We start from the raw sequence: 15,219 nt of genomic DNA, 5'->3' as shown, positions 1-15,219 counted from the left end.
GGCAATACCCATGAGTTTGGGGAATTCTCATATGCATGAAGATGAAAGGGGATTTTTGAGTTTTTCTCTCCTGCCCCCTGAATCTTAAATATCCACTTGAAATATGAATATGTAGCGTGATTTGGCATACCTAAAATGTAACTGCAGTGCTGTCTGCTGATTTCCTGCCACTGGGATGTTTTAACATGGAAATAAATGTGAAATAAGATCAGTATTGATACGATACTCAGTATTGTCAATAATGAGTTCAATAGACCTTGTAATTTTTACTAAGCTTCAGCTGCAAAAATGGAATATTATGGTAAGATCTTTTGAAGTGACTGGCTTATGGTTTCCCTGTAAGGAAGTCTAAGGATTGGAATGCAAAAGCAAAAAAAAAACCTGAATGAAAAGCTGATTGCTGCTTACTGACTCGAGTCTGATGTCACTTGTGGTCTTTAGGCTTGCACAAAATTCATAGACTTAACTGCAGCGGGTGAAGTTGCTACGTTTTGCTCTGTAGTCTAATGCTAGCTTTCCTGTGTGTGCTTGCAATTTCAAGGCATGACAGCAAGGGCTCTTGGAAACTGAGGCTGCGTGTCAGTGCTGGGCGCTCACTGCTTGCTGCTTTCCTTTCAGGCCATTGCAGAGCCTAATGAGCTCTTCAAGGTACAAGACAGAGGTTATGAAAATGCTGCTGCTTTTGTTTTAAAATTCAAACGCTGGACAGATTTCAAATTGAACGTACCTTGCCTAAAGAACAGAAGTGAGCAAATGACAAGCCTAGGGGAGTCCTGTGCGGTTTTTTTCTCACGGCAGAGTGAAACAGTAGGCAGGAAGATTTATTCCTTTTAGTCTGTCTGCTGCCAACGGGAAGTGATATGGAAGCTGATCTGGTTCCACAGAGAATAGTGTTATCTGAAGAAATGTTCCAATAACTCCATTAAAATCGCTGCAAAGTGGCTGTGCATCTCCACCTATGTGTCAGCTGGCTACCTGGGCCTCATTCCAGCCTTCTGCATTGTGTTAGGGAAAGGGTTAAGGGCCAGCTTCTTTTGTGGAATGATCAAGTACAGGCAAAAGGCAAGGACTGACTAATTTGGGTTCACGTAGTCCTAACATCAGTTCTCTCTCTGCTGGTGAGGTTGTTTGTCCTATAAAATTAAAAGGTGGCCTTGAGTCAAATTTAGACTGGTGGTGGGAAAACACTTAGTGTTATTATTCCTGCAACTTAAATGATACTCCCCAAGCATGGCTTATATTGCATCTCCTCATACTTTGCCTCTGCTGTGGCATCATGTTCGTTCGAGGGGAACGCTTACCAGTGCACTAGACTCAAGGGTTATTGGTTATGGAAAAGGGAGAGATTCACTGGACTACGCTGTGCCTTTAAACAAGGAAAGTTTTTGTGAGTCGCAAGATTAGTTAGCGTCTTACTCATAAAACCTGTACGTCTGGCAGTGGAGTTTAAAACGAGCTGTTTTTATGAAATAGCATATGTTCTCTTTCCCACACCCCACCCTGAGGCATCATTCTTATGAAGTGAGCCTTAAAGAAGCTTGGTCATATAGAAAAATGGGAGGCACGAGAGGGAGAGGGATGTTTCTTCACTTAAACATGTGAAGAGGGTTTTCAAGTTGGTGTCTTACCCCCCCATCTGCATTCACCTTCTACCAATTTATTGCCAATCACTATAGCAGAATTGCTTGCCCTTAGCCAGGGGAAGGGGCGTTGCTGGGAGAAGACGCTGTGCTCGGAGTGCTGCTCCAGAGCTGGAATTGGGCCGTTTGCAGCCCTCCCACGCCGTGCCGCATCTGCGCCCATGTCGCGCTGGAGGAGAACAGGGCTGGCTGGGTAGGCAGCGCTTTCACTGGAGGCTCCTCATTTCCATGAGGACTTGCCTGAGAGAAGTGAAGGGAGCAGTATTGCTGCAGGAGGGGTGTAACACATGGATATGGCTCCGCTCTCGTCCCTTAAAAATGCTTCCAGAAAGGACAGTCTTGCTGGGGCAACATCTTCACAATTCCCTTTGCCCCCTCCATATTAAGTGACACTGCTACAATCGGTATCTGATTTTGAAAGAAAAATGTTCGTTCTCAAGATCCCAGTGTAGGAATTTTGCCTGATGTGGCTTTGGAAATGAAGAAGCAAAGCAAGGTGTTAAAAATAGGGGAGCTCTTTAGCAGCTAGTGGGTTCTGGTTATGCAAATAAGAAAATATCCTAGAAGTATTTTATAGAGTTACTTTTCAAGATAAGGGCTCCATTGTGGTAGGCTATAGGTAGAATATGCTGGGGCTTCTAGTTTTTTGTTTGTTTGTTTGGTTGGTTTTGGTTTTTCTTAGTTCATTTTCAGGTGAACATTATACCAATACAGCAAGCCACCCTTTCAAAATGCTGCATCTAGTAAATACGTTTTGCTGCAACAGTATTTCTATTCCCAGTATTCTGAGTACTCCAAACGCCAGGAAACAAAATGATTTGGTTTTTGATGTCCCAGCAAGCTAAAGGAGGAACAGAACAGGACTTGGAGCACCTGGAGCTTGCTGGGAAGCATGATACTGATTTCTGAAAGCTCGTTAAGTGTAATGAAAGTGGCTTATGCTTCTTCACTGCTACTCTTCTATTTTGATGGGATATTGTCATTTGGAATGGAAGGTGTCCCGAAAGGAAGCTTTTGCTGAGAATCAGGAAAACTGATTTGATAAATCTGTTTTAATCATATCATTTAATGCTAGTTTCAGATGCTACTGAATTTTAAAAAGTAGTCTGCAAAAATGTATTTGGTGTTTTTGACAGCGTGTTATATTCTAACAGCCCTATGTCATGCTTGGAAGAGTTATTGATATAGACAGAGGGAAATTGGTTCATGTACATAGCTGTTCTTCTTAAAAAGTTGCATTTACCTCAAGTTGTGTCTGATGTGCCAGAGCTGTCTGCATCTCTGCCGTTGTATATCTCTGTTTTGTGTAACTGAAGCAATAAGCTTGACCTGTCCTGACATTCCTATCTGTTTCTGGACTGATGCCCTGTTTCTGTCTTTCATATATTTTCCCCTTCTGTTGTCTTGTACCAGTTTCTTTCGGTGCTCTGTGATGATCTCAGAGGATAAGGTTTTGGACTGATGCCTAGCTTGTGTCTCTTTGTATTTCTCTCCTCCTCTTTCTTCTGCCCTTTTCCCACCTTTTTATGCAGGTCTTGTTCAACGGTGTGTCGTTATCCAACGGGATGAAAATGGATTTGGGCTGACAGTCAGTGGAGACAATCCAGTCTTTGTGCAGTCAGTCAAAGAAGGTAAGCAGACATGCTAAACGTGCTGGTCAGAGAGCAGCGTTTTCATGTGAATCTAAGAAACGCATGCGTGAGCTGGAGAAGATGACTGCAAATTCCTTCCTTAAGAGTGGGATGGCTGTAGCTATCACAAACATAGGAGTAGGTTTGCCAGGACATCCTTGCACTGCTGGAACATAGTGAATCCCCTCTCCTGCCTTGCACTTAAGAGCCTGCACTTAAGGGGAAGTAAAATGAGCACATGTAACCGTGTGGGATTGTGGCTGGATGTATCTGCTGCGAAATGAGAACAGAATAGCCGCAGCCTAGATACCCACTGACTGAGGAAGGGGAAGCTTGGGTGAATATGGGAAGTAATTTTGCACAGAACTACAGAAGCGCTCAAACCATTTTTGTGTTGAGTGACTCTATTAAAATTGGAACTTAACTGTTTCTTGCCCTCTAGATGGAGCAGCCATGCGGGCTGGAGTGCAGACAGGTGATAGAATTATCAAGGTAAGGGCATTCAAAACATTCAGAAAATTGACTCTTTGTATTAAGTTAATTCTTTCATTGAAAGAATGTAACTGATATGTCTGCAGTGGTGGTTACATTATTCCACGGGATAGCAGGTGGTCTAATTTTTCCTGTTTTGGGGATGTGCAGTAACCACTGGAAGCTCATTGCTGAGTGTTAGTTTCGTTGTGGAGAACCTGGCTGTTTTAGAACTCTAATGGTGAGTGTAGTACGCAGTGAGGTTCAAACATCCCACCAAAAACCTGCTATTGTTTTCCACCCCTCACAGGTGAATGGCACTCTAGTAACGCACTCAAACCATTTGGAAGTGGTAAAGCTGATCAAGTGTAAGTAAAGGCAGATTACTATTTCTTTTTGTCACTGTGCTCCTTTAAAGCCTGAAAAAGGTTATTTTTTGCAAGACCAATGACTGATTCAGCTATCAAATGGCAAGGGCTAAGTACCTTAAGTTGTTGACTGCCATAGTCTGAGAGATGCTGGGTGTGTATGAGACAGAGGCAGTAAAATTAAATTTGAGGTAATTCATATATGTATATGGTTAATGGTTTAACTTGGTGGGTTACAAATTGCACTGGGTGCTTTCATTAAGGCTGATCATGATGAAAGACATTGACTTACTTGAAATTTAAATGGAGGTATCTGGAGTGGAGTTGACAGCGCTCCCAGGTTCTCTGGTGTGAAAAATAGAGGTGAAGAGCTGTCTGCGAGTCTTGTCTTTTGGGAGGGAGTAAATGTTAACCATAGAAATTTGCAAGTGTTTTAAGGTGGATTGTTCTTGTTCCCCTTGCAGCGGGTTCCTATGTAGCTCTCACTGTTCAGGGGCGCCCACCAGGGTCCCCCCAGATTCCATTAGCCGATTCTGAAGTGGATGTGGCAGCATTTGGGCATATGTCTCCAATCATGACATCTCCTCATTCGCCTGGCACATCAGGAAATGCAGAAAGGATTACTAGCCCTGTACTCGTGGGGGTAAGTGTTCTTTCCAAAGAACCAGTTTAGCAGTGGAAAAAATGTAGTCATGTATTTTCCCTCAAAGGAATTGTTTTGTTCTTCTTGCACAAATCACAAATTGGAATTGGAATTTTTGTCCTGCCACCCAGTGGGCATTTAGCCACTTGGAGAAAAAAACATCTTGCAAGTAAATATCCTGCCCCATCTGATATAAGGCAAAGGCAGCTGAAGCTTGTTCACAGGTTGTCTTTGACATACACTGCTGCAATTTGCATCAGGTGGTCTTTCACCATGTCTGGTCTGGGCCAGTCATTGCTAACTGCTAGCAATTGGACTGTAAAGCACACAAACATGTGGCAAAGAAGACAGAAGAAAGTAAAATAAGCAAACACTTTTCATCAGTTTGGGGGGAGAAAGAGGAGGTTTTTAGGTCATAGCTATGATAGCTATATTTAAAAGTGGGAATGAGTGGTTATATCCTGTATGAGATAGGGCATGAGAAACTTGAATCACTTCTTGTAGGGCTTTTCAGTGACCATGTTGAGGAAGTAGCTGAGAAGTGGGCATATCTGTTTTTCCCCTATCTTCCTTCCCTATTTCCGGATCCACCAAAAAAATCAGTGGCTCTTTAATTTCTCCCTATCTCCTAGGAGGAGAACAATGTTGTCCACAACCAGAAAGTGGAGATTCTGAGAAAGATGCTACAGAAAGAGCAGGAACGGCTGCAGGTACTGGAGTTGCTTATGTTCAGGAGGTGTGGAGGAAAGAGAAAAAGATGTTGTTAATGTAAATGTGGGCTGTTGAATCATTAGTTACTAGCATGCTCATTTCCTTGCATAGCTTATGTTCCAGCTGAGCTTTGCTATGCGCTGGACTAACATCAGAGGTGTCCGATCATCTTACTGATCATCTCCTGAGTATTTTAGTCCCTGACAGGGTAGGAAAGACACGTGGAAGATTTCCTAAATGTATACGTGTCTCATTCTGGTCTAATACTAGGTCACATAAGCATCTTTCTGTCTCACTGAGAGTCAATTTTCACTAGGAGCTACAATCTACATGGTAGTTCTTGGTGATACTCCATTTTTGTGCCTTCAAGCATACGCTCAACATGGTTGTGATTTAACCTGATTAAACCTGGAGAATGTACAGGAAAGGGAGAAGGGCTGTATAAACAGTGCCTGCTTGATACCGCAGGAGGTGTGCAAATGTGAGCTTTACTGGATGTGTTCATGAATATTAGTAATAGGTTGTAGATCTAAGTTTTGATAGTGAGGAACTATTTAAATGAATATAAATTCATAAAATTATTTTTCAGTCTCTGCAAGAAGAGTGTAGCCGCTCACCCACCTCACGACTTCTCAAAGAGATACAGGAAACCAAGAAGCACATTCCTCAGCTGCAAGAGCGGTTGTCCAAAGCCACAGGCTCTACTCAGGTAACAGAATGTGTCAGGCTTCTCTGCAGCATGTTCCAGGTGAAAATTCTTAGGGGATGATGGTATTTTGGGCAAGCAGGAATTCCCTACCAAGCTCTTCTCTGTTTCCACAGGCAGATTGCACCCTCTAGAGTTGTGACTTGTCATTAGGCTGCTTGTGGAAACTGTTACACAATAGAATGCAATGTCAGTATTTGAAGTAGATGTTACAGTGGGTTTTCTGAATGTTCCTTGAGAAACTGATTTTAAAGCAGTACATGGAAATGTTGATGTGTTTATTAGCCTGTTAGTCAATACAGCTTAAAAGAAACCTGTGAAGTCATTCTTACTGTGAAGAATGTATAATTAGAGGCTTGAAACAGATTTTTTAATATATAAATGAAATTATTTTCCCCCTTTTTCATCTGTGTTTGAGGTTGAGCCCTGAAACTTTCTCTTGCCTTTGCTTTGAAAAACATTTCGGCCTCTTTTGAATACATGAGTTTCACAAAGAGCAGTTTTTGAAAGAGCTAATGTCTATAGAAATATTCAACTTGCTCTGTGCTGTCTCCCAACTTGCTTTATCTTTTCAGGACGGAGTCTTGTCCTCTAGATCTGTAACAGAATCTCTGCAGATCAGTGAAGTAGAGGCAGAAAGTGGGGATGTCCTGAGCAAACTGGATTACAGTGCTGATAGCTCCCGACCAAATAGTGACATTGCTGATGTGAGTATTGAACATCTCCACATCTTGCTTCTATACTTTTTCTCTGCTTGTGCAGTTTTTTGTGTTTGTGCTGTCCTGAATATTTTTGATATATGCTGTGTCTCAGTAGTGTTGTGTGTTGCTAGAAAAAGCTTCCAAGTACACACCAACACTGAGGAAGCATGCTATATTGGTCTTCGATTATTAGGTACTAGGAAAAAAATACTGTGCATTTGGGCTTTTTTTCCAAGATGTTTTTTCCCTGGCATACTCCCTGTTATCAGGCAAAGAAGGATGGATGCCAAAATCTTTCTCAGAGCTGAGAGATGCAAATTAAAGCATCTTTTAAGAGCACATTAATATTCCATTTGTGGTAACTGTGACTCAGAGCTAGGCACTGGGCAATTTGCCATAAAAGTGAGGAAGAGCGTTACTTCCATCAAATGAACTTCGATTATTGCCAACAGTGTAAGTGCTTAGTCTGTTTGCTCATCAGTTATCAGTGTCCTCAGGTAGACTTCTTATTGGAGCACCTTCACACCTAATCCTTGATTAAGATCGTAGCTGATTAACATGAAGGCATTGAGACTCTCTAACAACAAGGATAGTACATAAACTATGGGAATACATGGAAAGAAGGAAAAGGCCAAGATGAGGTGCAAGAGCAGATTTTGCCACACTGCTATTTAATCTTAGAAACTTTATTTTTGAAAATGCTTCTGTGCATTCTAGAGCTATAGTATTTGGGCTTCCCTTTTTGAAACTGTGTGTGAGTAATACAGTAGAGTTCAGCTGTTCGTGCCTCAGCTGTTCAACAGTCCACTGTGTGAGAAAAGAGAAGTTTTGTCTGTTGTGGCTGAAGCATACAGTTCTTACTTTCCTGGATTTACTGGTACTCAGCAGAACTGAACTTCTTTCCCAGAGTCCTCGGAGTGGCCTGAAGGATCGGATTTATCTGGATGAGAGCCCAGAGAAGACTGAGATTCAAGATACCGTAAGTCCAAAACATAGAGCATGATAACAGCTTCTCCTGTAATGGGCCTATTAAAATCTTGCTCTTTTTCCTCTACTTTTTAGATGAAGCATGCATAACTGTTGCTTTAGATAATAAAATGCAATTAAATTTGTGCAGGGTACGTTAATTAGCTGAATAAATGTTTATAGCACTTAAGAACAGGCCCATTTAAAAGATGAGAAATATATAATCAGCCGTAAAGCAGCTGGAGCTAAAATAGCTAGGGCTGTTGTACAAAGTTTATTCCTTGAATCCAACTTGAAAAGGAAAACAGTCTTTACTTGAGGATATTCAGTCATTATGAGACTAGCATTATCAAGGATGGCCTTGAGATGGGATGAACGTAGAATACAGCAGCAAGCATGTGACTTGCTGAGCAGTGTCTGCAAATCATGGAGTAGGGTTTGAATCTGCTGGTTTGACTTCTCTGAACGTTTGCAACTTGGGAGAAGCATCCTAAACAGGATCTCACAACTGAAAATTTGGACAAGATTGAATAAAGGCACTTGAGTGTCATTTAAGTTTTTGGAGGAGAATTAATATATTCGAGTTGGTTAGAGAAGGTTTACTGTCCCATAAGAGTAATAGCACTGTACTTTTCTTCCCTTCCCTTCCCTTCCTTCCTCCCATCCCAACTTGCACCAGGATTCTCAGTCCAGTGTTGGAAGTCCTTCTTCTCGTATAGGACCTCAGATCATTGGAGCAGAAGATGACGACTTTGACACTGAACAGGAACAGGTGAGAATCACATTTTTTACACTTAAAACCCACCTTTTTCACTTCAGCTGCCCTTTTTCTTCTTTTACAAAAATTGTTTTCCTCTGTGCCTAAGATTCAAGTGTTGCATGATGTATTTTTATTGAATAGTTTTCATATGGTGAATTAAGAATTACGGAATGTGATTCCTTGTTACTGTTAATGCTGCCAAATCATAATACTTGAGCAGTTTTTGTTAATACGTAATCTTTGATGTTCTGTTCCTCTCTTTTTTTCTTACAACCTTAAGCTTCTAGAAATTTATTTGCCTTATGTAATTTCTTGTTGCTTATTTCTGTTTTATTCACAGACCTCCCTTAATGTTACAACAGTACAGCTGTTGTAGCTTTTAGTATATTTGTTTTGAAATTTCGTTATATTATACTCAGTGTGCCGGAGAGTATTAAAAATAAGTTTCACTATGTAGATTTCTTCTTGGGATACTTCAACAGAATCTCACAGGTTCTCGAGTTGATCTGTTTTTATTTTAAATAACTGAGTAGCTATGCCATCAGAACTTTCTTTTTTCTTCTTCACAGTTGCTTTCTTGATTAATTGAAGTAGTTTCCATGTGTCTCTACAGATTAATGGACAATGCAGCTGTTTTCAAAACATTGAGCTCCTGAAATCTCGCCCAGCTCACCTGGCTGTTCTTCTGCATCACGTGGTGTCCCAGTTTGACCCTGCAGCATTAGTAAGATATTCTGGAATTGTTTCTGCCAAGCCAAATCTCTCATATTAATGGTGTTCTTCAAGTGTCTCCTTGTTCTTGCGTGACATTACCAGTTTCATGGGTGGATAAGCAAGGAGAGAAATGCAGATCTTGGGCAGGCATGAGGGTGTATAAGATAAATGAAGGGAAGCACAGGTAGAACTGTTTTTCTTGAATTCAGATATGTGAAAATCTGGTGTTTAGCTCCTGAAATGTTTTATTCCATGTTAGAGAAATAGGATTAGTTGTCTGCAGGGAAAGTCTGCTTTTGCTTTACTGGCTACAGGGATAGCCTAGCTGACTAATCAAGGTTTCCTATGCAGTCTGGGTGGCTGAAGGAAGTCTTTCAGCTCGGCAATGCCGAGTTCCTTGAGCAGAGTGAAAGAAAACTCAGAGGGGTTGCTAGTAGAGTAATCACGGTATTCATTTTTTCCCTTCCTGTTTCCCACAGTTATGCTACCTTTACACAGACTTGTATAAGCAGACCAACTCCAAAGAGACCCGACGTGTCTTCCTTGAGTTTTACCAGTTCTTCTTGGACCGAGCTGCAGTAGGTTTCAATCGTTTCCTTGTGTTCAAGCATATCTAGCAAGTTGACATGAGAGAGCAAGTTCCTCTTCTCCCTCAGACTGGGGAAAAAAAAGGAATGATTTGAGTGCCCCAGAATCGAAAGCTTTTGTTAAAAATATTTCCAGTGAATATGAGAAAATGAATAGTATAGTGCTTCAGGTGTTTGGTTAACTCCATGAATTGTTGGCAAAGCATTATTTGACACAAGAAATGATCTTGTCATGTGTAAGGCTAACTACTTATTATACGTTATATTCTCATTAATAACTACTGTATATGTTGATGGGACTGTTGCAGGGGTTGCAAAATTGTGCATGTCTGTTAGAAAGTCTGAAAAACTTCCTTGCCACCGTAAATTAGACTATGAGGTAGTGCAGCAGAGGCTAATAGCATATGCTTTGAAAGAATCCTTGTGTAGTTTAATATGTATTGAGAATAGGAATCTTCTCTGTGATACCTTCAAGTGTTTAGGTTATATGATCTCAGCTTTTGTAGGGACTGTGCTGTATGGCTTATGCTTAATAGGATGGTTTGTTGTGTATGTTCCCTCAGTCTTCCATTTCTTTTGCAGAATCTGAAAGTTCCAGTTCCAGATGAAATTTCTGTAGATCTAGGTAAGGCCTCTTTCCTAGGATATTTTACTTCATCAGCTTCTACTGGCTGAGGCTGTTCAAGCAAGTTTCTGAAGTGCTTGTGATGTACAGTGTCGTGCGTCACAGGGAAAAATGAGTAGATGCTCAGTCTGTTATTTTGGGAAGGGCTTAATACATGTTCTTATCATGCATATATGGGGGGATGCACTGGGTTACATCAGCATGTGTGTTTTTAGTATGATACTAAAAACCAAAGCCACTTATGTGTAATGTGCTTAAGTGCATATTATCGGCAAGTCTAAGGCAAAAGGCTACTTTGAGTGGGCTAAAGTGTGTCTGTGAGTGATGTTATCCTAAGGTAGAGTGGGCTCCTTTTCTCTAAAGGATAATCTGTCTGCTTTTTCTCTTGAATTGCAGACAAAAGAAGGCCAGAACTCATTCCCGAAGAGCTTCATCGTCACTACATACAAACTATGCAAGACAAAGTCTGTCCAGAAGTTCAAAAGCATCTGGAAGATTTCAGGTAACAGTTTTCTTTTTGTTGAAGTTTATATGTGCCCTCAGTCAATGGGCATATTCCAATACCAGGAAAAATCAAAACTCAGGGAATACAGAAATTCATCTTGGAATGAATAAAAGAAAACAACACTGGAGCGGGCCTCTGTGGTCACCCTGTGACCAATCCTTGAATATTTTTGATGCTGGGTTCGGCACTCTGCAAACACCTTATTTTCTTTATTATAGGTCAGCATCCAATTTCAAATGATAATTCCCTCTCCCTGAATTTCAGGCAGAAGCGTAGCATGGGATTGACTCTGGCAGAAGGTGAACTCACCAAACTGGATGCAGAAAGAGTTCGTGACCGGAATGCAGTGGAGAAGGAAAGAGCATGCGCAGAACAGATCATTGCCAAAATTGAGGAAGTCTTGTGAGTAACAGCGAGTATAATTGTGAGAGTAAGAGAGATTCCATTCTGAGCCTAAGAGCTGAACAAAGGAATTGGAAGCTAGAAAGTGTGTGACATCACTACCTTTCTTTCGGTTCCCCAATTTGCTACCAACATGTGTTTTAGTAATAGTCAAAAGCAAGCTAATAGTATGTTAAATAAATAGTAGTAATAGTAAAGTCCATGTATCTTTTCAAGGAGGTGACTGTTGAACTACCAGGAGCAGAGCTTTTCTTGTTGCTAGATGCGTTACTAGATCCAAATCTCATTTTATGTCTTGAAATATGTTAATCTATAGCTACAGAAGCATTTTTCTTTTAAGGCGAGCAAAGCCAAATTTTCCTAGCTGAAGCCTTTAGGATTTTTAATTCCAAAGGACATTTTGCACACAGCTTCTGACACTTTATTTTTATTTTTTGTTTTTTTTTTTTTAGGATGACATCTCAGCCCCTGGAAGAAGACAAGAGGTAATTTAAGCTTTGCAGGCTTAGGCTGTTAAGTAAGAACTCCATTGCTGACGCGGTTTTGTAGGCTCTTTTCTGCTGGGTGGAACAAGACAGCCCTCTTCTGGCTGTATTTACAAACTCTCATTTTCTAAATCTTCCATAATTAGCTTAAATTCAGAGTGGTTTTTCTGAGCTGCTGCTTAGTCCAAAGTTTGTTGCTTTTGTTTCAGATCTGAAACAGAGTTACTGCTTGGAGAGTTCATGTGGCTTCTTAGTGTTATTTTTCCAGCTGTTTCAGCTTGGTCTGAAATTTATTCTCCATACAAACACCTTGCCTTGTTCAGTTTGTTTGGCACCATGTATTGTATGGATATTTTTTGCTACACTATACAGTAACCAACCTTTTACTGTTAATGATTTTTTTTTTACTGTAACTCTAAGCTATTATGCAACTTTCAAATATTTAATTTATCAGTTTTGTATCTTCTGTGTAATTTTCCAAATTTTAATCTTACCTTTCAGGCAGGTACACTTTTTATATACTTCATTTTTGTTTACAAGAGAACAAATTCTGTTATTGGCTGAGTCTGTTTCATAAAAAGAATACTTGATTGTAGTTTCTTTGAGTCTAAAAATGGTTACGTTTAGCTCTTCAGTGTAACCTTTGCATTTGACTTTTTTCATTAACTTGAGAAATTATTTTTTCTTATCATCCATCTTTTTTTTTTAATTATTATTCATTTTGTATGTGTTCTGCAGTTCCACAATGCAGTATGTGATTCTTACTTACATGAAACATCTGGGAGTCAAAGTTAAAGAGCCTCGGAATCTAGAGCAGAAGCGTGGCCGTATTGGTTTCTTGCCAAAGATAAAGGTAGAAGTGTGTTGTCCAGTGTGTGTGTGGTTTTTGTTTTGTTTTAAGGTGTCCAGTATGTGTGTTTGATTAGATTTCAAAATCCACTTTTAATACATTGGAAGTTGGTATGATTTTGCAATCTTAGAGCTGCACAGAAAACCTAACATTTGAAATTAGTTTCTGCATGTTTAGGCAGAAGTCTACATTAAAAATGAATAGTAGCCCTTTTACTTTCTTGATTCATCTACCTAAATTCTAACTGTTTTTCATAGTTCAAGCCTTATAAAAATGGACTGTCACTGACAGGTGATTCATATAACACAATCTTGAATCACCTGTGGGTCTTGTTTAGGCTAATTAGGCTTATGGCCTCGCTAGTTTTCTTCCCGAGTAACGTGCCCAGAAACTCATAACTTAATGCTTGTGGAGTTTTGGAGTTACAAGATATTGACCCTTATAGAAACAAAGTGCTACTGGTCACATGAAATTGGTGTCTCGCACTAGGAAGGAAAGTGTTTTCTAGCTCCACATGAGCTGAAAATCAGACTGTGCGTTTTTTCCTTTTAACAGATGCATCCCTTAAGATGCTCTGGCTCCCTCTTGCTAACCCTGTTGTACACCACTTTGAGTCTGTCTGTTTGGTGCCTTTGTCTCTTTCGTTGCAGTACGTTGACTCCTGAATTAGATGACTTGATACAAAAATCTTCTTTCATATCAAAGTACTGAATTTCAGAAGAGTTGGTCAATACCTCAATAAATAAGTTAATCTGATGAAATATCTGTTTGCTTATTTGTGTTCTTGTTGTTGTATATTAACTGCAGCAGAGTATCAAGAAAGAGAAGGAAGGAGAGGAAAAAGGGAAGAGAAGAGGCTTCCCAAATATTTTGGGACCACCAAGGAGACCAAGTCGACATGATAGTAGTGCAAGTATGTCAGACGATGAAATATATGTTCCTTTACTGCTAGTCTGAAAGCCAGCTAAAGTCTCTGCTGTCCTTTAAAAATCCTTGTTATGAATATTCGGTAAGATTTAGGGGTTTGAAACATGTTTTTAAAGACAGACAAGCCTAATTTATTAGTCGTCCATAAGATTATTCCTTTCTTGATTGGTGAAAACAGGTAAAAGTGCTTTTGCTAGTCTAATAGCCCTGTCTTTGTTCAGTTGGCAGAGCCATGGAAATGCAGAAGCAGCGTCATCCAAAGCACTTATCTTCAGCCTCTTCTGTTAGCCCAGAGCCACCAGATTCTAGCAAGATGCGCCAGAGTGGGTCTTCCAGTGATGGGCAAGAGGCAGTGTACCTGCCTGCCAACCCAATGTCTCCTTTGGCAGCAGGTCCCTTTTCCTCTCCAGAGGGAAGCAAGGACAGTGAAGCAGGTAGGAAGATATTACTAAAGAGGGACGAGCCCAAGAAACTTGGTTGTTGGTTTGAGGGCTTGGGTGTCTACTGTTGTAAGCGCAAGTCTGTCACCTGGGAAAGCTTCTCATGGAAATTTTTCTTAGCAAGACATGAGTTCAGTTCCTCCCATTCTACGTTGAAACGAGGCTGTGAATCAGAAATTCTGTCATGTACTTTGATTTTTGTGCAGTTCTTGACAGTTGTTACTCCTCTTTTAGGCTCGAAGCAGACTGTAGAAGCTCTACCTTCTAGCGATTGTGTGGATGGCACACCCCGCACACCTAATAATACTTTTGAATTCCCATCTCCTTTGGAAAACTTGCAGGAGGAGGAGGGAGAATTGGAGAGGTAATTGTGGGTCCCCTGGTTGCTTGAGCATCAGAAGAGGGTAGATGTGACAAAGGCCACTGCAGCCAAGTCTGTATAACTACTAGTGGCGTGATTTGTATTAAACATCATTAGCACAAGTAGGAAATGCTGGTTTATGTCTATGATAAGTCTAGGCTGGTTTATGCTGTGATAGTACTAGAAAGCTGTCTGTAGATCAGGGAGCCTGGGTTTGACAGATAGGCAGAACATTTCAGTTAAAAGGTAGGATTTCAATCTGGAGTTTTGCTGAATGGCTCAATGGGGTAAAATGCTTGCGTAAGTATTCTTATAACAACTCCTTTCTTTGTAGAATGGTTGACATGGGAACACCAAAGGCTTTTCGCAAGTGAGTATGCTTATAATTGCTTGAACTTCAATGAATTCGTGGAGATTTTAATCATGTTTAAAGCAGAATGCAGTGATGTTCATGGTTCTGAATGGCTGCAATCACCTAGGTGATCTTTCCTATCCTTAAATAATTTGTATATGAAGTGAGACACTGGATTTGGATATAGGGCAGGTGGAGCTTATTATATGTAGATAAGCCTTTTGATCAATGAGTGAAATACACTGCTTGTTGTATGCACTGATTGGAGTGGATGGCTTGGGGAACTGAGATTCTCTGTTTTCTTTCCAAGTCTGTATGTTGCTAATAGCTCTGCATCTGCAGAGAGGCAAAGGGAAGAAATTGTAGCCTGCCCT

At 40.5% G+C, this 15,219-nt stretch overlaps 1 protein-coding gene across 2 annotated transcripts in view; it reads left to right on the top strand.

Moving 5' to 3' along the window:
• The window catches only part of ARHGEF12 (Rho guanine nucleotide exchange factor 12), a 63,635-nt gene that overhangs the window by 34,379 nt on the left and 14,037 nt on the right, over positions 1 to 15,219 (top strand). Inside the window, exons 5-24 of one of the 2 annotated variants that reach the window (XM_088520593.1) lie at positions 3,173 to 3,271; positions 3,714 to 3,763; positions 4,053 to 4,110; positions 4,575 to 4,753; positions 5,386 to 5,463; positions 6,054 to 6,173; positions 6,746 to 6,877; positions 7,779 to 7,850; positions 8,517 to 8,609; positions 9,211 to 9,321; positions 9,791 to 9,889; positions 10,481 to 10,523; positions 10,920 to 11,025; positions 11,293 to 11,430; positions 11,883 to 11,915; positions 12,654 to 12,768; positions 13,573 to 13,678; positions 13,914 to 14,126; positions 14,367 to 14,496; positions 14,828 to 14,863. In XM_088520593.1, coding sequence (XP_088376719.1) covers positions 3,173 to 3,271; positions 3,714 to 3,763; positions 4,053 to 4,110; positions 4,575 to 4,753; positions 5,386 to 5,463; positions 6,054 to 6,173; positions 6,746 to 6,877; positions 7,779 to 7,850; positions 8,517 to 8,609; positions 9,211 to 9,321; positions 9,791 to 9,889; positions 10,481 to 10,523; positions 10,920 to 11,025; positions 11,293 to 11,430; positions 11,883 to 11,915; positions 12,654 to 12,768; positions 13,573 to 13,678; positions 13,914 to 14,126; positions 14,367 to 14,496; positions 14,828 to 14,863 — 2,011 coding nt within the window. The remainder of the gene's footprint in view (positions 1 to 3,172; positions 3,272 to 3,713; positions 3,764 to 4,052; positions 4,111 to 4,574; positions 4,754 to 5,385; positions 5,464 to 6,053; positions 6,174 to 6,745; positions 6,878 to 7,778; positions 7,851 to 8,516; positions 8,610 to 9,210; positions 9,322 to 9,790; positions 9,890 to 10,480; positions 10,524 to 10,919; positions 11,026 to 11,292; positions 11,431 to 11,882; positions 11,916 to 12,653; positions 12,769 to 13,572; positions 13,679 to 13,913; positions 14,127 to 14,366; positions 14,497 to 14,827; positions 14,864 to 15,219) is intronic. The other variant, XM_088520594.1, reaches the window with a different exon arrangement.

The sequence above is a fragment of the Tinamus guttatus genome, unplaced genomic scaffold (genome assembly GCF_059628265.1).
Source record: "Tinamus guttatus ecotype Peru unplaced genomic scaffold, ASM5962826v1 Tinamus_guttatus_pri_ptg000093l, whole genome shotgun sequence".
In the NCBI taxonomy this organism is placed as follows: Eukaryota; Metazoa; Chordata; class Aves; order Tinamiformes; family Tinamidae; genus Tinamus; species Tinamus guttatus.
The sequence above is the reverse complement of the archived record's forward strand: the minus strand, read 5'-3'. Positions and strand labels throughout refer to the sequence as shown.